The sequence below is a fragment of the Galleria mellonella genome, unplaced genomic scaffold (assembly GCF_026898425.1).
Source record: "Galleria mellonella isolate WM207_F2 unplaced genomic scaffold, CSIRO_AGI_GalMel_v1 utg312, whole genome shotgun sequence".
Classification (NCBI taxonomy): Eukaryota; Metazoa; Arthropoda; class Insecta; order Lepidoptera; family Pyralidae; genus Galleria; species Galleria mellonella.
This window is the reverse complement of record NW_026442074.1, coordinates 3,178,924-3,203,109: the sequence shown is the minus strand read 5'-3', so window position 1 is coordinate 3,203,109 and position 24,186 is coordinate 3,178,924. Positions and strand designations below refer to the sequence as shown.

At 36.8% G+C, this 24,186-nt stretch overlaps 1 protein-coding gene across 9 annotated transcripts in view; it reads right to left on the bottom strand.

Moving 5' to 3' along the window:
• Positions 1 to 1,812: 1,812 nt before the first annotated feature.
• The window catches only part of LOC113515241 (myotubularin-related protein 3), a 116,863-nt gene continuing 94,489 nt past the window's right edge, over positions 1,813 to 24,186 (bottom strand). For 8 of the 9 annotated variants that reach the window (XM_052896029.1, XM_052896030.1, XM_052896023.1 and 5 more), the window contains 16 exons: positions 23,116 to 23,255; positions 21,814 to 22,003; positions 19,474 to 19,670; positions 18,521 to 18,713; positions 17,648 to 17,833; positions 17,153 to 17,320; positions 16,762 to 16,954; positions 16,004 to 16,103; positions 15,025 to 15,142; positions 13,438 to 13,725; positions 12,470 to 12,794; positions 10,333 to 10,527; positions 8,697 to 8,878; positions 8,393 to 8,497; positions 7,269 to 7,480; positions 1,813 to 6,902 (listed from right to left, as the gene is read on the bottom strand). In XM_052896029.1, coding sequence (XP_052751989.1) covers positions 6,803 to 6,902; positions 7,269 to 7,480; positions 8,393 to 8,497; positions 8,697 to 8,878; positions 10,333 to 10,527; positions 12,470 to 12,794; positions 13,438 to 13,725; positions 15,025 to 15,142; positions 16,004 to 16,103; positions 16,762 to 16,954; positions 17,153 to 17,320; positions 17,648 to 17,833; positions 18,521 to 18,713; positions 19,474 to 19,670; positions 21,814 to 22,003; positions 23,116 to 23,255 — 2,892 coding nt within the window. In that variant the 3' untranslated portion in view covers positions 1,813 to 6,802. Of the gene's footprint in view, positions 6,903 to 7,268; positions 7,481 to 8,392; positions 8,498 to 8,696; positions 8,879 to 10,332; positions 10,528 to 12,469; positions 12,795 to 13,437; positions 13,726 to 15,024; positions 15,143 to 16,003; positions 16,104 to 16,761; positions 16,955 to 17,152; positions 17,321 to 17,647; positions 17,834 to 18,520; positions 18,714 to 19,473; positions 19,671 to 21,813; positions 22,004 to 23,115; positions 23,256 to 24,186 lie in introns of those variants that run through there. The other variant, XM_052896031.1, reaches the window with a different exon arrangement.

Sequence of the window (24,186 nt, the reverse complement as noted above, 5' to 3'; positions counted from 1 at the left end):
AAATAACACATCATGTTCAAAGAGTTGCCTAAAAATTTGCACTTGTTTACAATTTTCCCATATATATATCTAGTCATATAGCATAATAAGTATTATTATTATTTATATAATATTAATGTTGAAATTTTTATGGTATGCCATGGCTTTCATTGTATGGAAATGTTGGGAATTATGTTTCAAGAATAACTGCATTTAATGTTACTCGATACACCGCCTACTGCGCCTTAGTCACTTTATTTATTTTAGATGCTAGATATCTATCTTCAATAGGTTGTACTTAATTAAAAAAATATTAATTAATTGACAGAGGCTCTGTGAAATTAAACATATTCCTATCTTTTTAGTAGTTCATAAATTTAAGTTTAGACATAAGTTATAATAAGTGTAATAAAAAGATTCTGTTACAATAGTTATTAAAATATAAATGTAATTCAACTAATTACATACTGGGTAATTGAAAAATATTGAAGCGGTCGGTGTTTGAACTCGCAATTTACAATGAGCAAAATGTCAACTATGTACTTTGATATGTTGCTTCCTTAAAAAAGTCATAAACGAATCTCTTGGTAAAGACATATGGGAAAGAACAATACACGATATGTCGCTGTCTCGTTCTATCTCATGTACCTGCTAACTAGCTGATCTTTTAAAATTAAATAATTCTGTTATTGTTAATACAGTAGAGTCGATTCCGAAGCTTCATTCCCTATCTCTAAAATTATTTTCAATTTGATATTTCAAAATTATTATTCTGAGGACCGATTAGATATAAATTAAATTTTTAGTAGAATTACATCAGAATTGCTTTAGAATTAAAATTACCGATGGTCCATACAATGTTCATTTTACTAAACAGTAAAATTAAAATTTTAAAGATGAGATTAAGAAATGGCGCCTCAGAATCAATCCCAGTGGTATTATTTTTACTTTTTAACAGACTTTTACGAGGAAATTAGCAATTGGATGGTATTTTTTTGTTTGTTACTTCATAGTTATGAAGTCCGTCAGTTCTAAACCGATTTGGAAAATTTGGAAAATCTGAAATAAATTTTATCAAAATGCTTCAGTACTTTTGTTTTTAAATAAGAATAACTGGTTTTCCATAGAAAATCTTTCAAAACTATATTAGGTATAATTGTTATGTGTTTTTAGATATCTCATTAGATACGTAACATCATATCTGAATAACGATCTTGTAATACTTTAAATTAGCTACTGCCAACTATAGATAAACCTTTATTGTTAATTATTTTTAAGTCTTCGTAAGTCTTACCAAAGATGAATACTGGGAAATAAACTATGTTCTACAATGATGTTTATCATTTCGTATGCCTTTGTGAGAAATTTAATTTTTAAGCCAAAGTATATGAAGGATTCCTTTTTCCACAAATGATATTAGGAAATGATAGTAAAAAAATTAATTGTTAGGTTTGTGAGAGGCTGGTACCTGCAGTAGGTTTTGAAAGGACCTGTGTTACAAGTAAAGATTAAATATGAATGTCAATTACTCGACTGGGCCAACTGACCTGCTTTCATCACTACCTATCATCTATCATTGGTGCTCCATCAGCGTATACCGATAGCGCAGGCGGGGTGACCATTTCATTATTACCCATTAAAAAAAGACCTGCCTTCACCCTTCACTGGTACTTTGCCAGCGTATACCGATAGCGTAGACAGGGTTACCTTCCATCTTCACCAATAAAAAATCCCTCTCTTCCTTTAAGCAAGCTTTCATTTTACTCGATCAAGCACCTGGCTTGATCGAGTAGGTATTAATTTCGCTAGATTGAATAAAAAAAAACAACTTGATAAAAACTAAATATGCTTTATTTCACATCGTGTCAATATTCATTGGTCACAAACAGGTTTGCACTTCGACATGGAGCTTACACGTTACTCAGAGCTTTGCGTTTACAATATAAAATATATGCACATAACAACAATCAGATTACGAATAAATTACAAAATCATTTATACACGAAGCAGTCCACTTCTCTTTCAACGAGTATCGATAAATTTTATTCACCAAACCGCATTAATTAATGATGCATCTATATTTATTATTACCTAATGAATTGATCGTTATGAAATTAAACTACATGTATAGCTCGACAACTTTATGCGCGGGACTTCCTAGCGTGCGCAAGGCACACGAGCAGAAATGTAAACCGCATTGCCAGGTTAAATATTTCTTCGCAATTTTAAATAAACATTTTTCTGTTTACACAATTTTCGATAAATGAAAATTTTGTAGAAAAATTGAAATGGACTTGCGAGAAATTTGGCAGTTTTGTCAGTTAGGAACTGTACAGTGATACATATATAAAATCTATGAAATGACGGTAAAGGAAATCGTATCTATTTGGAGAAACAAATATTTGACATTTAGGTAAAAATAAAAAATAGTATCTGGCAACTGTGCGTGATGCGGCTAGTGTAAAGGAAACGAGGACGAGACGAGCACGTTTGCTCATATACGACCCCGTTCTCCACCAGCGATCGCCGAACATAAAGTAGACGAGCTATAGTGATTGATGGTTTTGTCGACACTCATATAAAAACATACCCACACTTGAAGCTATAAAACTCTTTTACATTCCAACGTGTTATCTAATGTTGCGGTCCGGTTTCTGAATATCATTTATTCCGTTGAATATTTACGATTTATGCCGATTAAAAGCAGTTTTTATTTTAGGATAATTTAAATTAATGCCGTTGTTAACAAAATCTGTTAATATTTTAGCTTAATTAAGGTGGTAGAACCGAATTGGCACCAATACATGTCACCTCGCTGACGGAGGGACAGTACAGTTGATCTATATAATATAGTTCGAAATAATGTTGACACGCATAAACGAATTTATGCAGGGTTGCCAGTATATTAGTTTCAAATATACATAAATTGCAATTTTTTTTTTATATTCGTAAAAGGTATTCTTTACTTTTTACATACTTGTAAATGTACATGAAATATTTCTACTTTTCTAGCAAATTTTTAAATGCTGTCGTTGTGATGTTTTGCACTTTGATTTATATATTTTTTTCTTAACAGAAATAAATTACACAAGCCAATTCATGATATACAATTTATTTCATCCACCTTTACAATTGGCAGCCCTGCGTGTGACTGACAAAATTATCACCCCTACCTCCAATTCAGTCTTTACAATTTATTACGACTCCCCCCTCTCTATCCCCCGCCCTCCCCAACCTATTGCTTATTGTTCAAAATGATCAATATAGACGGTGCGATTGAATAGTAATCTATACATACTTTATCCATTTCATTATTTTTTTGAGGACAACTCATATCGTCCATAAAACACCATGTAAATAATAGATGATTTAACGGTTACAAAAAAAAAAAATAAATAAACAAAGAGAGATGCAAAAAAAATGCCTGCCTTGTCATGATGCATTTGGAAATCAGAAATTAAAAGAACAACAATAAAATGGATAAGATATACACCACAATATTACACAAAGGACAAGAAATGAATGAATAGAGATCATGATTATCTTTTTTCCATTTGGTGTAAGCAGTATTATTTAATTAATTACTTCAATGATCCCATTCATCCATATATTGCCTTGTATTTCTCATCTTTAGACAAGTGTTATCTATATCGGTATCGCATGCATGAGATCGAAAGAGCAATATAAGGCGTCATCCATTTTCATACATGCGGTAACGAAAACGTATCTATCGATACTCGACTGCCACTTGTCTAGAGTTTTAGATTACATCTCATGTTTAATTGCCGAGTTATTTGATACAATTGGATCATATATCGATATTAATAAAGAAAAGGCGGACAGAATTAAGTAATGCAAGTGTACTTGTTTATAAATACATTATTAGCTTATTACAAGTACAAATAATATATTTATACAGCGAATTACATTTACACTATCATAATTTAGTTATTTATATGTAAATTATGGGTATGGTACCATGGCGTTTTTCACGTTTGTCTGTTTCTAAAGTTACATCTACATTGCATTGGTAGAATGTGGATGGATGAAGGAATTACGAAAGAGATTTATCGAGCACATATGAATAAAGACGTCAGTAGAGGCCGCCCTAGACGGACGTATGTCGACCAAATAGGCGACATGCTGAAGAAGGACCAAATTAAAAGTACCCGTAACTGACGACCGTGTATGAATAGATTAATGAATGTGGAGGAAGCGAAAGAAGTTTGTTTGAATCGAAACATTTGGCGTTGCATTGTTTTTGTTCTATCCCAATGGGAGACAAGCGTGACAGATATGTATATAGACATATATACATTGACATCTACATATGAATATTTTTTTTTTTATTTTTCAATCAAAACCAACTGTATTCAATATTGCGAATTTACCTATTACTTTTAATTTTTGTATTGCATTACAGAGTAATAGAAAAAAATATCAAAAAAAGTCTTGCACAGATGTGTAGATGTACTACTTTATTGACAGACGTAAAATTTCAAGTATAATATAAAAAAAAAAAAACACCATCGCACCTTACCATCAGTGTAGTGAGAGAAACAGTTATCAAAACGAGCATCGAGCCAGTGGACCGCAGCCACCAAATATTCAACAATGCAAAAATCAACGACGCACCGCGAGGGTATTTAAAATAATTACCAGTAAAATTTTATCTCTAACAACATGTTATTAAACTCTTAATTATACAAAATTACCATTACATATCACAAATAAAATACGAATGTGGCTCTCGCCTTATGGTTAGATCCGCAGCGATCAAATCTAACGTGGTGAGTTTAAATAAATATATAGCCAATTGATAACCATGGACCAATAGTTGCGGATATATAGAGTTGTGGTCCACAATTAATGGCCAATAACTGTTCCATTAGACTCTGCCGCTACGGATCGGGCCTATACAATGCGGTGATATTGTTCAATGATAATACAGTGGACCTAAAACAAAGTTTAGTGGATCTTGTGATATAAATAAATGTAGTACTACATGAAACATCACTATATGAAACACAGTTCATAAATAACTTCAGTCGAGTAACAACGATACAAGTATCGCTAGATTATGTATTTTATACATTAATCAAGTTTGTCGAATATACAAATTAAGTCCTAAGCGACGTTGTCAGTAGATATTCGGATCGACTGACACTTGTATACCGCAGTCTTAGGGACGTCACTCGTTTATGACCGCATCGCGTTGATACAAATAGATATTTGTCAGTTAAATTTGAGCCTTCTGTAATGGTTGGTACAATACATATTACGATGACATTAGTTGCGATTAGAGTACTTGCAATCGTAAAATATACCATACACCACTTAAGTTAAAGTCCAAATTCAAATTAAACATCAAAGCGATGGTGGTATAACGAGCGACCTCTTCCGTTACAACTGCCAGCCGACGTACGAGTGTGAAACAAAACTATGTACAAAAAGAAAAGAATGGAACAAATGAAACACTATTATACAAAATAAAAATAAACAAAATAAAACATCGTTTATACAGAGCTTACAATCTTTTCCTTTATCACTCACAGGGTATCGTCCGACGTGATGGTGAAAGTAAATCTCGATGGACAAAAGAACACTTTAACGGTGAGACACGTTGCGTCAGTACAGCGGTCAAACAATCTTGGTACAAAACACGCTTTCGCATAACAACATTCACTATTCATTTACCTAACTACGTCAGCCGCTCGGCGCGCCCCCACCTTCGTCCCACGAACCGCGAAAGACTAGATTCTTTAGTCCGTTTCTCTTTGTCCCATTTTAGTAAACAATCTTGAGTCTCTTTAATGAAATAAAGGTTTATAATGTAAACAAATTAAATTAGGTAAAGAGTTTTACTAATTGTGGATTTATTATTATTTTGAAATGACCTCAAGATTGCTTGCCAAATTAAAATAAAAAAAAAACACAGAGTTTACTATTTTTCTCGCCCCCTTTCTTTACCCTTTTACGTAACTGTACATATTCAATGTCAATCCAATGGACAATTAATACACAAGTGCATAAATGTTTATTCTATTTGTATTGGTTAAATTTCCTCATATTCACCTATAGATAATATAATCCTTTAACAATGATGTCGAGTTCATTCATCGAAGCGGATTGACTAGTAACAGAACGAATAGATAAACGATTTAGACCTACAATGTAACTTGCGCGTGACTGTTCACATAACTCTCATATATATATAGGCAGCGACTGTCTCTGTCTAAAGTTCACGAATAGGAAAGAGATAGTGATACCATCTCTGTGATACCGCTAGTATCTCTACGTCAATGTATTTCGTTTCTGTCACAACGGTAACAGGAATTCATAAATGCGCAGTACTATAGTTTCTCATTCTGTTGGCAAAGTAACATTCTATTACTGTGTCATGTCTATACTGGAAATATATTTTAGAGAAAGAAGTAGTATCACACGTATGTGATAATCTTGAAAGTATTCCATCGATGTAAGTACACCAAACATAAGAAAAGTCAGAAGTAAAATATGTATGACTTGAGTCGTACACGTCAATCGCCAATACATGCAACGTCATTCACGAGCATCGTCAATAGAATGCTACTTCTCCCTTTTACCTCGTGTTTCCTATCGCGCCGGTACTAGGGCGTCATAGGTACGCGAGGTGATCACGCGAACGGCACAATGACCTACAGATAGTAGCGGAGATCGCGGCTCAGTTGAACGTGTGCTTCAGTAGAGTGGCGACGTGTGCGCGGGCGAGCGTGGCGGTGGCGGCGGGGGGCGTGGCGGGGGCGGCGGGGGCGGCGGGTGCGGGGGCGGGGCCGGGCTCGCGTCACCGCAGCGCGCGGCAGCGCCTGCACACGCGCACCGAGCCGCAGTCGCCCCACGAGCTCATCTCGGAACACGAACCGCAAAAAATGCCGCCACAACGTCTGTGGACAATACACGCGCATATCAACATTGTACATTAAACAATTATGTATGTATGTGTATTTATATACTCGTATATATACAGCGTGTAAAGGATCGATTGGCAAAAACTAAAACAGTAAATTCAGACTATTATTCTGTACTAAAAACCCGTGGAACTTCATTCTGGAAAATTTAATTTTTTTCTGTTTTTATTTTTTTATTTAAAACTATATAATCTATGAATATTATGCCATAAGAAATAATAATACTTTATAGTAAAATAACATGAAATACCAAAAAAGAGCAATATAATATTCGTATTAAAACCTTAGCGCAACGCGCGGAAACAGCTATTTACATAGCTCCCTCTGGTATAAGATAAGTACCTGCAATGGTGACGCCGCCTGGCGAGCCAGAAGTGGTTGCTGCAGTACTGGCAGCGCGGCGCCGCGCTGTCCGGCAGCCACACCACGCCGCGAGCCTCCTCGCCCACCTCCACCTCGGACGCGCTGCCGCTGGCGCTGCCGCTGCTACTGCCGCTGCCGCTACCGCTGCCTCGCACGCTCACGCTGCCGCTTACACTGCCGCTGCTTGGCATCTATCATTGTACACAATCATTACCATCAAGTGATAACAATTAGTATAAGCCAAGCAAGCTTCCGTCTCACTCGCATTGAAACTACTCAATGATGTTTTGAGACAGTATCCACAATTAGACATATTTGCCTCCAACTTGCTAAAGTTTCTTCGGATGACCACAGAGTATTTATGTTTAGATACTTAGGAATATCAATGTTATTTCTATTATTGATATTTTTTATATTTTATCTTATTAATATTATTCCTTTTAATTATAATTGTAAATAATATGTCATTGTACTATTTATTTCCTGGGTGTGCGTATTGAGAGAAGTTCACCTAGTTGATCAAATAAATAATTATTTATTTAAGGTACGATTTTACTATTATGAATGAATGAATGAATGAAAACTCTTTATTGTTCCCTTCAAAGAATGCTACAGATTATAAAGACTAACAATATATACATAATCAAAATTAATAACTAATTACATAAATTTAATATCATATAATAAGGGGGAATAATTTAAGATTGTGTTTATACTGCTACTAATAAGTTTTTTTAATGGGTGATAATGGAACGGTAAATCCGCCTGCTTTAACGGTATACACTGGCGGAACACCAGTGAGGGATGATAGGTGAGAATGAAAAGACAGGTCAGTTAGCCAAACGTGATGAATACACCTAGAATTCAGCACGATGGTTTTCAGGGCAATCAAGGGGAGGTCGATCTGATAAGGCATATTGTTAGCAATGGAACTAGTAGTCCGCATTACTAACAATCTCGTCCCTCCTACTGGGAGTTGGTTCCATAATTTAGTTGTGCATGAAAGAAAACGTCTACAGAAATGTATAGTGGAGGCCTCAAGCAGATAGTTGAATGATACCTTGAAATGTAATTAGGAGATAAACAGAAAAAACAATACTAACCTGCGTGGGCGAGGCGGCGAGTGGCGGCGGCGCGGCGACGGGCGACGCCAGCCGTAGCGCCTCGCGTGCTTCTCTGAGTTGCCCACTGAGCTCTTCCACTACTTTCTGTAATAACCATATATATATGGTTAGCATTTCCAAAGATGGTTAACGTCAGGCTGCCGGTCGTAAAACAAAGTCTTTTTGTACAAAGTCTCCCTCTGGTGATATTTCTTCTGTAAATATTGAATTCGGAATAGTGTAGACGAGCTGGCCTGACATATATTATTGTGAACATGCGACGTGCAGTATATGTGTCGCGTACCTTCTGGTGCAGGATGATGTGGTGCAGGCGCGCCTGCAGCGGGTCGGTGGCGGGCGGCAGGCCGTCGAGCGCGTCGCGCGCCGCGGCCGCCGCGCCGCCGCCGCACACGCAGCGCGCCGCCGCGCACGCGCCGCGCCGCCGCTCCGAGCTCGCCGCCGACTCGCCAGACGTCTCCACGCCGCCTGCAACGACCCGACACGCTCACCTACAGTACCCACACCGAGACACAACTGCGCCAATTACTGGACAAAGTATCTACGTACGTGCATGTGTGTATGTGTGCGTGTGTAAGCGCGTGCGTGCGTGCGTGCGTGCGTGCGTGCGTGCGCGTGTGTGTACTTATACGTGTATGCATGTGTGTATACACTCGTGTATGTACGGATAACAGGTTCATCTTTGGTACCCTATATGGGAGAGGGGAAAAGATTGTACCAGTTAGGTTGATCTCCCCTGATAATTATTGCAATTTTCAATTTCTCTTGAATTTGTCATTATGCGTTATTTTCATACTAAATATACTTAATTTCGTTCACATTGTTTAATCCCCTGTTAAGTCTTGTCATTGTGTATACTAATGAATGAATGAATGAATGAATGAATGAATGAACGGTTTATTTCTCTTCACAAAAGGTGGAATAAAGTAACAACATGAGGTACAATTTGAAATGAAGACCAGTTTTGTGAGAGACTGGTGCTTGCGGTAGGTTTAGAAGAACCTGTGTTACAAGTCACCAGTGCCCCATCTCCATGGACTACACAAATACAAGGCAACCAATTAGTGTTATAATACACAGATAACAATAATAAGATATAGAGTGCAAGAATAAACTTAACATTAAAACTTATTTCTAGTATATAACTTAGGCAAAGTTAACAAAAAAAAAAAAAATACAGACTATGTGTGCGCGCGCGCGCGTGTGTGTGCGTGTGCGTGTGCGTGTGCGCGTGCGCGTGCGCGTGTGCGTGTGCGTGTGCGTGTGCGTGTGCGTGTGTGTGTGTGTGTGTGCGCGTGTGCGTGTGCGTGTGCGTGTGTGTCTTGTCATTGTGTATACTAATAATATAGGATAGACAGCATAAAAGCGTCCCTTTAAACAAGTAGAGCTTGATTTGGAAGGGAACTAATCGAGTTTTTCCCAGATACTTCTCCAGAACGATATAATAAATTCATAGTGTAGATCCATTTTTTTTTTAAATATTATATTAATATATAAAAATTCAGTGAGAGAAGAGATTGTTAATAATAGGACTGTTAGCTTCCACTGCTAACAATATACTGTGTCGGATCGATTTCTACGCAGTCCTATCCGAAAAATATTGTATACATAGTCTACGTTAAAATGGCACGCTTCCAACTTTTTATTTAAATGTGTGTGACGGTATACAAACATCGGTGCTCTGACTGTGTTCGTAAAGAAACGTCTTTAGTCTCGATTCCGTTAAAGAGTAAATATTATATTCTTTGTTTAAAATACTTCTATACTCGGACAATTTTAATCCTTTAGATTTTGGAAGGGCGGGGCATGTTATCGTAGCAGTTAATTTGTATGAATTCGCCACGACGGGCCAACTGGCATACGTTCGTGTCTACTGTTTGTGGTGATAATAGAGAACGCTGATTATAATAGAGAGTACTGACTGGTGGTGCTGGCGCGGCGGCTGCAGTGGCAGCAGGGCGCGCGGCGCGGCGACGCGGGGCACAGCGTGAGCTGGCTGGCCGCGCGCCCGCGCGCCGCCGCGCCGCGCCGCGCCGCCGGCCCGACCCCCACGCGGCACGCGCCGCCCGCCGCCTCGCCCTCGCTCTCCGACGAAATACTGCTAGACGTCGCACCGCCTGCCAGCGCACACGTCACCATCTCAATTCCGTTAACTTAAATTTAGTGCGTGATAATGGAATGGCAACCCCGTCTACTACCGGTATATACTGGCGGGGCACCATTGAAGGGTGATAAATGAGGACAAAAGCAGGCCAGTTAGCCCATCGTGACGAATTCCACAAGAATTAACCAGGATGGTTTCCCAGGGGTGCGTGGAGGTCGACCTGATATGGTATATTGCTAGCAATGGAGCTTATACTCCCATTACTAACAATCCCTTCTCCCCCACGAGCTTATATTAGGTATGTAGATGGAGTGTCAGCATACAAATACTTCGGCAAAAACAAGTCGACTTTTTTTCTCCATGTATGCGTGAATAGGGTTACCATAATGTACAATTTACTTTAACTCAATAAATGGGAGATATTACATTGTATTATTTATTTATTTATTTATTTATTCATTAGTACAAATATGTGTACATGGCGGACTTAATGCTAAAAGCATTCTCTCCCAGTCAACCATAGGGAAGTGTCAGAATACTCGAATGCGGTACTACTAATTATTAATATACATACGTACTAAAATTACATATATAAACGAATAAATATATATAAATAACAAATATACTTACACATATATGACATATACTATATTATACACGAAATTGAGAATAATATAAAGTACTTACTGCTCGGATAAAAATAAAAAGTGTGCGTTAACGCTTTTTTTGAAAGACGGTTATATTATTATAACGGTATTATAAGACTAAATTAAAAAATAAAAACGATATTACCTAATTATTAAGAAACCATTTTAAAAGACAAGATGAACAGCGCATAATGAATTGTATAATATTTATGTTTACTGATAATTTTGATTTATATCCATATATAAACCTATAATATGTTTTCGTTTTAAAATAATCGAAAATTGCTGTCATTCTAATAGTAAATACCTATACATTTATTGAATTGTAAGTAATACATATATTTAAATTATTACTAGAAAATTACTATTATATTATTATTAGAAAAAACTGAGTCTCGTAATTTAAATTTAAGAAATTGAGAATAACTTTTGGAAAAAATTTAATTCAATTACTTGCAACACTGTTAAAAATGGCGCGATTTAAAATAATATGTATCAAATTGAGCCCGCCAAATGTCAATTTAACTTCAATACTCTATCTATATAATATTTAAGGTGACATATAAATGATCTTCGTGGGTAAGCTTGAGCTAAGCGACCCTCAGTTTGGCTATTTTTTTTTTAATAAGAGCAGTGACTAAAGCTTAAAGTTAACATGAAAACAATATCGGTCGAGTCAGCTTACCAATAGTAAAAACTTATTACAGACTTCCTAACATTATATGGACACCCAGATGAACTCAGTCAATGTACATTAAAAATAAAGAAATATAGTCACGATGACATTAATAATCTATATATATAAAAATTAATGCTACTTTTCGTTGTAATATTATAACTCAAGAACGGGCTCCCCTATCCAAACCAATTTAGGCTTTGTTCGGACTATTTAGTACATTGTTTATGTGAAGTTTGCACAAAATTGGTTGAGCAGTTCTTCATTTATCACATTTTGTGTAACAAATGAATTCAATAAATGGCGGATCATTTTGATAATGGGGATTTTTGTGTCAAATTCAAACTTTTTTAAGATGGGAATTGTGCTGTCAAATTCAAACGTTTTTCAGTGTTGACAGTACAATTAAAATAGCTAGCAATTAATAAAATATTTTTTTGTTTGAATAAATGAATTTGATGTTAATGAAAAATTGACTATGGAATTTTACCTAATGAGGAAAATTAGCAATGGCTAATTTTAAATGTATGAAATGTTATATTGTTATACAAAATAATAATAATAATAATTAAAAGCAGAAATAAACTTTGTATACATGTAACATACGCATTATCGAATAAATAAATACACACCATTAAAATCCACTTCCAAAAATTTTCCGGTGACTTCGTCCAGTCCGTTCAAGTGACTGTTAGTTCCGTTGACGTGCCCGTTGGTGCCGTTTTGGCTGACAGCTCCGTTGACCACGACGTGGCCAAGGCCGGGCCCAGGGCCGGGGCCGGGCCTGTGTCGGTGACGCTCGGTGCTGTTGGGCAAGTCGTCACTGGATTGTACGTCGGGCGAACGACGCGGTTCGATGTCGAACCCGCTCGACGAAGGATTCGACTGGTTGCTTGATTCTGATATGGAACGCCACGTGATACTGATGTGGCGGGTGCGACCGGACTCTCTCGCCGCCTGTATGAATAACAAACTGTTATAAGGAATATCCTCACTGCTATAATCTCAACTAAGCTATTTACGCTTTGTAAGCGAACTAGTTGCCGTGCGATGCTGACATAGAATAGGCCACCCTTTCCTTTCCTTGGATGTCGTAAGAGGTAACTCAATGGTCAAGGGATAGACAACAGAGTCCCCCTTGGTTTTCATTGGTCTTTATTTGGTTGTTAATTCGTTTGCCAAGCGTGACAACTATTGGTAAAACTTCGGGGAGAAATCGGAATCCACGGAACACTTGATGTGCAACTGTGATTCGTTAGCAAGCATGCGCATGAGTCTACTGGGAACGACTTATCCAGAGCCAGGGGACTACAGATACCTTAAACCGCGGGATATCGTTAAGGTAACACTTAGGATCCATAAAATGATGGTATAAGGCAGGGGGAAGCACAAAAGATATCTACGTGTCTATGAGCGACAATTGTCACTTCATATCAAGTAGGCAATCACAAGAATTACCATCCTCAGTAAAATAAGGAAAGTCAATATAAATTTTTCTCCTCGAGAAAACTATAAGTATATAATTCACAAGCGAATTTAAGTGATACATTCATAGCTTGAGAGTACAATAAATAAAACAAAAGCAAAATTGGCTACTCACATCTGCCATCCCAATAACATCAGTATACGTGTCGCAGAAAAAAACCGCTTGTTCCTCTGGTGTTTCGACGTCGGGCGTATGCCGGATGCGGCACGGGCCGTCCTGCACATCGAGGCCGCGCTCCACGTCTTCATTAGTGCCGGCCGCACCCGCCCCCGGCCCTACTACGTCCCTGTCGGCCGACTCGGCCGCGCCCCCTAGCTCCCTCTCCAAAGAAGAAGAACCGCTTGCAATATCGCGCGGTAATCTCTGGGCGTTTTCAAAATGGTCAGGATGAAGAGCGCCGACCTTAACGAAAAAAAAAGTATTCCTATTAATTAGTTTCTTCTTATCTATTTAAATATTTACCCCCTTATTCATAAAAACTAGAATCTTCTAAAAACCTATTTTAGTTATATGACGTGTTTTGTCGCTTTCGTTTAAATATAAAAATCTAACGCAAAAGAAAAGGACAAAATACTTCAATATGGTTTATACATAAGAGGTTGGATATTTTTAAGAATAAGGGGTTTATTAAACTTTTTATTATTATTATTATTTTGCTTTGAGTATTTGTTTTTTGTTTCATTCAACTAGTTTTATAGTTTATACCTCTTTGAGGCAATGAGCATTGACAATGGAATGGAAAAGTCTGTTAAGACAGACAGAACAGGTGGCATTCTCTATTCTGGTCCTACCACAAGGAATTTTAATTTGTCTAATACAATCAACACTATTTCTACTGCTAATACAACCTATTAAACAAACTGAAGGTTAATAAATTATAATACTATAAATATAATTAATAATTGACGTCAATTGATATACTGGATATAAATCATTATAATACAATAGAAATCATTAAGAAATATTGATATTAACAACGAGGTATTCAATATTTGTTGAATTTTGTTGTTGCAAGCTAACAGCTGTGTCAATATGAACAGATCCTTAGCCATACAATAACAGGTTATATTATATAAGTTTCAAGTTTCGTTTTGTGACCTAAATAAAAAAAAATGCCTTATTATCGTATTGCACCTCTTTGTTAGTTATGGATACCTAGTATATATAGTTATTTAGTAAAAAAAAAAATAAAAATAATTAGGTATAGTCAGCTTTAAAAGTGGATGAATACTTTTAGATTTCCACTTACAAACCAGGTTAGTGCCAGAATTGAATAAATTTTATATAAAGTAAAAATTAGTTAAAAATATAAAAATGACTATTGTACAGTCAGTATAGATTTTTTTTAATCTTAATGTATAACTCGACTTTTGACGCTGACTATAAGGTACTGATCATTAAAATAAATATATACAGCATACATATCTGTATAATAAAGAATGAAAAAGATATAGAAAGTACGAGAAAAATATGTCAACCCTCAAAAATAAAGGTAATTTTTCAAGACCAAAGATGTCACTATGTCTTCACAATATGCATCGTGTTTTACTTCCTTCAAGTCATAAATCCCTAGTATTGAAAATATTTATACTGTAGAACAAAACAAAATGAAATTGACAAATTTATTTGGAATCTACTGGTTTTACGAGTTAACTTCTTATTCATTTCTGATGCTCTGGTAAATGTTCTTTGTTTACTTACTTGGTGCTGTTCTTCAACTGCTACTGGTAGTACGGCCAATTTGTCGACGCAGCTGTCGGTAAGCGCTCCGCGCCTCGACTCACTCTCACCAGCAACCATACCACCACACGACAGTTTCCTGAAGAGTATAGACAATCATTGTAATCTAATTGCCGCGATCAAAAATAACCTATCTACGTCTTTCTCAATATTTGAATTTAGAACATGGTTTTTTTATTATAGGTCAAAATGAATGGTAACCCCACCCGCGCTATCGGTATACACCGGCAGGGCACCAGGGCACAAGTAAAGGATGATAGGCGAGAATGAAACTGGTCAGTTAGCCCATCGTGACGAATTCAAAAAGAATTGTTCATGATGGTTTCCAAGGGGAACCACGACCTGATAGGACATATTGCCAACAATGGGGCTGTCAAACTCTATTGCTAGCAACCTCTTTGCCCCCAGAAGGACATAGTTATAAAGGATAGTATTTGTACTATCATCATTGTCTTTTTACCCTTATCCCAATTATTTAATTTAGGTATTCACGTAATATGTTTCCCTCTTCCATTCATCTCCATTCACAGTTATTTTCTGCATTTGCTTGCATCTACATAACATAGCCTATCCATGTCTTTTAAGGAGTACATATAAATTTCCTAATGATTGACTTCAAAAAGTAATAAACTTACTTTCATATTTAGAATATTACTAGACATAGCCAGATAATTTTACCAGAGGTACAGTTTGTACAAAAGTCATCTGCATGGGAACCTCTGTCCCACACTTCTCATGTTTTAGCCATGAAACAGCTGTGCTTGCATAGTTGTGTTTTGGTGGAATCATCATCATCATTATGTCAGCGTCAGTCATGTCAACATAGGCTTACTCCATAGACTGTCATAAGGGACGGGACAATTTTTTATGGCTGTTTGCCATTATGAGGATTTTGCCAATAGTTGCAAAAAAAAAGTTGAAAACTATATAATGTACTCACGCAACATCCGGCGCTATATTGGGGTCGCTACTACGCCGCTGTGTTGTCCTTTTCTCCCCTTCAGCCAAAAGGTTATCGCACGATCTTGTTTTTGCCATTCCTGAAATAAAACATATATTTAGTATTTAAGGTTATATTCTATTATTAACCCGCGATGTCCCAATGTTTAAGGAAATAGAAGAGAACTTTGCTATTCTATTTCCTCCCAATCCCTATCTGCGCCACTTCGAACCAGTCTCTTTTTAATTCGTCACGCCATCGTTTTCTAAACCGGTTTAAGTATGGTTATTATATAATAAATCCAACTCTTAAGTGGCATAATCACTTCAGCAGCCTAAACATTGAAATGCATTTATGTATACAAATAAGAGAGTTTTCTCTTATTATTTTACTAGTGAGTTGCTCCGGCTTCACACAAATCAATATAAAATAATATGTAGCCTATGTTATTCACTGATAATGTAGTTTACTGTAAGTGAAAAAATTTTTAAAATCTGTTAAGAAATTTTTTATATTATCCATTACAAATTAACATACAAAAAATGAAATCTTTTCTCTTTATAATATTAGATAGATCAATATAGAAGTAGATCTACATTTATTTAAATTGACCAATCCGGCTCAAAGGACCAAAAGACTAATCTACTCGGTAATTTAATAATAGTCTTATAGATTTTTCCGAAGATATGATATCTTGTTATTAAAGTTATGGATTCGTTCGATATATCAATCATTCTCGTATAAAATAGATAACTTACCGGCATGCGAGGTCCGCTGCTTGTGGTGTGTGGCTGCAGCATGCGGGTTAGTATCGGTCGCTGCGAGCGGTTCGAGCGGTTGGAGAGGTTCGAGCGACCCCGTCTCGGGATCGTCGACACACTCGTCCCGCTCACCGCCATACATCGTCCACCACAAGTACAGCGAGCGTACGGTAGAGTCCGGCCATATAACCTGAAACAGTCACTTTAATATTAATAATATTTAAGTACATGCTTTCGTTTCACCTCTTACATCAATTCGTTCATAATACATTACTTTTGAGGATATAGGAATTAATTTTCATTAATCTGTTGCATATTTTAGCATAAATATTAAAATTTATCGCGAAACAATTCGACGGGTATGTCTATGCACTAATAGTAGGCATACCTGTTCGACATAGTGCGGGGAGTACAGATGGTTCCTGTACGCAGGCGCGGCTAGTAAATGCCACACACACGGCGTGAGGTCGGCCAGCCCCGCGGCATTCCGCTCGCGAGACGTGTTGAACAGGAACGTGCCGAACATGCACGAGTGGACGTGTGTCGCCAGCTTTATCTGCAAGTATGTTATGTGCTCCTAGTATTCACTGTTCGCATTTTGCGATTGTTTATGTAAATTTTGAATCGCAATACAAAAGAGTACAAAAGAAGTCAAAATAATGTCTATTAATCAGGGCATGGGCCTCCCTCATAAGGAGAGGTTTTGCCAATAATTGCCATGTTCGGTACGCAGACTTACAACATTTATGGGAGAAGGGGCCTATTCTGTGCCGGGACCACATGGCGACTGCGATAATAACTACATTCCATCAGATAGATTGTCAGTGTTCACCATTCTAAGTTACATAAAAAATTAATAATTGTATAAAGGAATGCAATTTACCAAATAGGCTTCGTTGAATTCGAAGCTGCAGGGATACTGCAACATCAGTTGGTGGACTGCATCGAGCCACTGCAGGAAGATCGGCGATCGCTCGTTGGGGTCCTCCGAGCCGAACAGGTGTCCGCAGCGGTCCGCAAACTTGTGCCCAAAGTCGAGCCACTCGCGCTCAATCAGTATTCTGAAGCCCTGTATGACAATATAGACTTGTTATTATTTGAAATAGCTGACAATGCGAAATTAATAGAATTTCTTATACATAAGAAACAGTTAAGCTTTGCGCGGTTCTGATCTCCTAGTACCACGGAATATCCAACAAATACTTCCTGAATAACGGCGGGCTGCGTCAAACCTTTTCTTTTTCTAACTAGTTGATATTGATGTTGACAGAATTGTAAAAGATAAATTAATGAAAAAGTAATACAATAACAAAATAATGATATCATATTTACATTTTATTTTTACAAATTTTTGCGACCCCTCAAATATTGGGCCTAGATCAGTGTTTCCCAACCTTTTTTGTGCTATGCCCCACTTGAACATTTCTTATATTTTTATACCCTCATACACAATTTTTAAAAAAAATTATGCAAAAATTATTAAAAATTATCGCCTAGTTGATATTTTGGTAATGTCAAACGAAATTATACTTATTACGTTTGACATTATTTTACATTATTTTTTAATTTACTATTTTTGTTTTTTGGCATCGATATCTATTCGTAGCATTGCATTTAAATGACCCAGAGCAAAAGGGTAAAAATTGCATCAAGTCCTCCCTATAACTATCAAATTGCCCCACGTTGGGAAACACCGGCCTAGATCCTATCTAGTTTGGACAGCGCTGATGTATACGAATAAAAGGCAGTTACGCACCTCGATAGTGCGGTAATAGGGGTCGAGCATGAGCTGGGCGGCGGCGACGATCTGCGGCGTGCGGTCCCAGCCGTCCGAGCAGTGCACGAGCGCGGGCCGGCCCGCCGCCACCGCGCGCGCCACCACGCCCGCCGCGCGCACCACGCCCGCCACGTACTGCAGCCACAGCGTGCGCTCCAGGTTGCTGTGCCAGCTGCCCACCACACATCACCGGTTAATGCTCACATCATGCCGCTAACATACCACTACCATGCATATGCGCATGGTACATCTGTTTAGCACATTTCCAAATTGTATTATCCAAAAATGTTCCAAATCGCGACAAAATTAATACGGTAGTTAAGGTAAAAGAATAAAAATTAGAATCTCCGAACACACCATATAACATATACATACACAAACACGCAGACAAAAATACTATTGATTTTTATATTAAATATTCTCTTTTGTAAAATCGCTTAAAATGTTTAAATTTTTAAACAATTACAAATAGGAAAATAATTCGAGAGAATTTTTTTAGAAAAAAAAGTGGGGCCATAACTGGGCCCATAACGTATTAAAACTTATTTCAGAATTCAGTCTCCAAACATCCACATAGCATTTTTTTTTAACATTTTATATTTTCAAAATTTTCTTTCTCATATAATGTCTTATTTTAAGATTAATTAATACATTTTTTTTTATACAACTTGGAATGGTTAACAAGCTGACGGCCCATCTGACGGAAAGCAGTATATACTGTTTCGCCCATGATACCCCCCGCATGCGTTGCCATTCCTGAGGACTCAGGTGTTATTCCTCTATACCCTGTAAATTATATCCCATCCTTCAAACCGAATTATTAACCTCTATTAATATTGTTGGTAAACAGCACTACAAGTATGTCAAGAACGAGTGAGAATGCGTGAGCGTATGTACGTGCATATAATTACGAAACAGTGCACGGTACTGACTTGGCCTGATCACTGGGCTCGGCGACGAGTGCGCGCATCTGCTGGAAACTCCTGCGCACGTGGTGTATGTTGGGCAGGCACATGAACTGTATGTCGGCCGCCGGGTAGTACTGCTGGCACTCGCAGCCCCCGCCACGAGCGCGGTTAGTAACCGCAGACGCGTACGAACGAGCGTCGACGATCAGCAGCTTTTGTTGCTGGAAAACATAGGACACACTCTGTAAATGTTTATCATCATCATATCAGATGTTAAGGAAAAGTTTGCTATAAGTGGCAACTACTTATATATAGTATGGCAGGCAGGTTGGCAACCGTAGTTAGACTTTGGTGATGTTTTAAGAGAGGGCGCTGCTGGCCATCCCTCGATCATTAAGTTCCCTTAGTGGCTTCTTACGACATCCACGGAAAAGGAAAGGATGTTTCATTAAAATTATTTATATTTATTTTCAATCTCTTATACTGCATAATGAAGTATAATATATACATATGTTTTTCTAAGAATTGTGATCGAAAAATAATGCTGTATTTAAGACCGACTTTTGGACTTTTTTTTGTAATCTGTGGTTAATAGAAAAATGAAACATAATTGAAATATATATTTGCAAAAATATAATGAAATTTTCCCAAATGACATTCTCAATTCTAATGGAGTTTTTCAATCATGTACGCTTTACAAAGCCGCATCTTAGTAAATTTAATGATTAAATTAAGAAATAGCATTGCAGCACTGGACCCATACCATGTTACAACAACAAATATCAACTTATTATAAACTATGAACCATGAAACGCTAAAGTCTAAAAGTTAATAAATATTAATTACTTCTGCCGGGGCCTGCAAGTATACGAGGATGGGCTCTGTGACTGAAAGATACGACGTATTTTCTGATGATTTAGCTTAAAAAAAAATGTTGTTCAAAAAATAAAAATAAAAAATCTGGCAAAGACCACGCCTATCACGTATGGGTATAATAACCTAAAACATTCTCAGATCTAACAAATATACACAAAACAATTTATAAAAAGTTTCGGAGGAGTTCGATAACGAACACTGAGACACGAGATTTTTATATACGTATATAGATATAGAGTAATAGGATTTATTATATAGTAGATTATTTATTACGAAAATATATTACTATACGGAGGTTTTCGATTACTATAGTAAACTACTGCTGGTTACATTTTATGGTTGCGCTTGTAAATTCTGATAATTTACAAGCGCATAAACAATATACGTGGAATGTCATTAAATATAATGTATACAGGGAGTTAATCCATTGACTCGCTCAATTACATTGTAAACAATGACTGGTGATAATATAGGTGGGCAATTTGAATACTACATTTTATCCACGCGAGTACGCGTCGCCTCGACTCTTGCCACTATTACAGGGCAATTACTAGGAGAACATACATTGTCTGCGGATGATATCTTTTATATTAAGTACACAGTACCTATATATATAGTCGTATAATATTGACTCATTATTTTTAACAAAGAAGACAAAGGCGACAAAGTATAATAATATAAACATATAATTTTTTTAATGTGTAATACATGTACTGTTGGTGTGCCTTGATAAATAAATAAATATTATCCTATAAACGTAACATTCATGCAGCTCTTTCTGGAAAAACCACTGTGGTTAATCACAATGAGCTAATTAATCTGACTTCTATCTCACCTATCATTCACTAATACCTCGCCAAGGTTTACTGATAGGGGGAAAAGGAATTGTTAGTAATGGAGACTGAGAATCCTATTGCTAGCAATATACCCAACCAGGTCGACCTCCTCGCGGTTGCCCCTGGAAACTATCATGGTTAATTCCCGATGAATTAATCATAATGGGCTAACTGGCCTGTTTTCATTCTCATCTATCACCCTTCACTGGTGCTCCGCCAGCGTATCCCCTTAGCGCAGACGGGGTTACCACACCATTTTCACCCATCAACGTTAACTGATAGAAAAGGCAGAGTTACCATTAAATACTTATCCATTGTAGCCGCTGTCGTGTAGGATTCGGCATAGAATGGATCACCCCTTCCTTTCCCGTGGGTGTCGTAAGAGGCGAGTAAGGGAACTTATGGTGGAGGGATAGGCAGCAGCGTCCTTCTTAAAACATCTGTAAAAGCTTAACTGCGATTGCCAACTCGCCTGCCAAGCGTGGCAACTACTGGTAAAATTCCTCTTATGGGGTAAACTTATGTCCAGTACTGGACAATTGAAATAATAATATAAAACCTCATCCATTATAAAAAACTAACGCTCCGTCGATGGTAAACGTCGATAACGAGTCCGTATAGTATTCTTGTGTACCAGGAGAGCATAGCATACCGTGTTGTTGCCGGCCGTGAGCGTGGTCCTGTCTTCGGAGCACGCTGTGACGAAAGCGGCCAGCAACCGCTCGTCCTCGCTCGACCGCCAGCCGAGCCAGCCGACCTCCGGCTGCGACGACCGTGCTATCACCGCGCCGTTGCCACGGTGCCGCCACACAACTGTCGGTATACGTCGCATAGCACGAAACCTAGAAATTAATAATTATTTAATTCTTTATTGTACACATCAGTTTTTTATAAAAATATGACAGATGTAATCAAATGTACAAAGGCGAGCATAACTCTTAATAGAGTTCTCTTCCAGCAAACCCAAAGTGGAAAGGAGCATCAATGTCAGTGGGTAGAGCATACATTATATTTATATGAAAAAGTAACGAAATTTACATTTATTACTAGATTAGAAGGAATTAATTAGACTTTTGTACGCTCAAGAAAGTTATTTCGAAAATAAAAAAAAATTTCAATTCATACGCTCATTTCAATACAATGCTGAATTATAACTATAAACGAGTGAGTGACCACTTAGTACTTGACGCGTTTTTTTTATTTTTATGAAATTTTCATTAAATATTATAATTTAAAATGGTTTTTATAATTTAAATGATGAAATCTGGTGTTTTGATTTAAAAACTGAACTAACTGAATCGATTTTGATAAAATATCTATGGAACTAATTTATAAGTATATTCTTCCTGATAAAAAAAAAGAATTTTCCAAATCGGTTTAGAACTGACGGAATAATAAGGTAACAAACATAAAGATATACAACAGTAAAGAGAACGTTCTCCTTTTTGAAGTTGGTTAAAAATTATGTATATTATAAATTAATAACGATCAATTATAATACGATAAGTTGTAAAATATTTATAAAAAGTAAATACATTGATTTCATTGTTTACAATACTACACTTTACTGACGGCTAATATGGAAGGTTGGGAGGGATGGGATTATTAGTAATGGGAAGTTTAGTCCCCATTGCTATCAATATAACCCTATCAAGTCGACCTCCACTCGGTTCCTCCTACAAGTTATTGTTGAATTCGTCATGATGAGCTAACTGACATGCCTTTTCATCCTCACCTATCACCTCTCACTGGTACCCCGCCAGTGTATACCGATAGCACAGGCAGGCCATACCATGCCATTTTCACTCATTAAAAAAATATGGAACCTTATGGAATTTCTGATAATAATAATAGTAGTCAATCTTCGAGTGTTGGCAGTTGCACGCATGCTTATAGTAAAGGAATTTAAAAAAAAATCTAATCAACTAACTAGTTTTGTACAGCGTTCTCTTACCGTGCAACAGAGTCGAGGTCCTCGTCTCCGATAGATCTAGGCACGATCAGTGCAGGTGGGTAGGACGGGCACAATTTGTACTCCACATTAGCCATTGAGATTCGCCATACTCTGCTTTCGTTGAAACCGAGTCTTTCAGCCTGTAAGATATAGCAACAGTGATAAATATAATATTATGATTAAAAAATAAAAACTAAAAATACGCGGTTGAAAATGTTGAAATAATAATTTTAAGACTTTTTCCTTTACTCAATCATTAACAAAGATCATTTTTATATAAAAAAATTGAAACTCTAGAACGAACGGTTAGACATCATCAAAAACTTGTGTATAAAAGCGTTGACTTCTAAAGTTTTATTGTCTATGAATATTATCCATAAATTTAATCAAAATAGAGTTGAGAGTCGTGATTTATTTACACTACTATAATTTAAAATGATACCCTTAATATTTGACATAAATTTCAGCTCAATACCTTTAGCTGTTCCGGACAACAAAAATCTTAAGATCTTTGACCGTTTAGTCAATAAAATTATATAATAAAGACAAAAAAAAAATCTTTTTTATGTTTATTTTATTACGCACATTAGACAAATAGGTTGACAGCTCACCTGATGAACAATGGTAACCGATGCCTATACACATAATAAACATGAACAATACCATAGACAACAGAGTATAAAGTAATACTTTATAAATACGAAATCGTTAAATTAAAATAATAGTTGTAGAAATTTAATAATAAGTGTGTGAATGAAAAATTCATCAACATTAAATCACCAGTTATCTTGTAAGCAAACATAACCAAGGCCAAGGCCAATTTCACTTTCACGCTTTGACTGAGTAAACAATAAACGTAATAAATAAACCCAAGTGTTAATTAATGATGGAATAATAAAACGAAATATATTTAAAATGTAGTCTCAAGAACCAGACACTATAAATAAAGTGTCAACTACAAAATACATAATGAAATAAGTGTGAATTCTTCAAAACAAGCACACTTTGATTCACAAATAAAAAAAAAACATGGCTGCTTTGGCAAAACGATCGATTTTCAAAATAACTGTA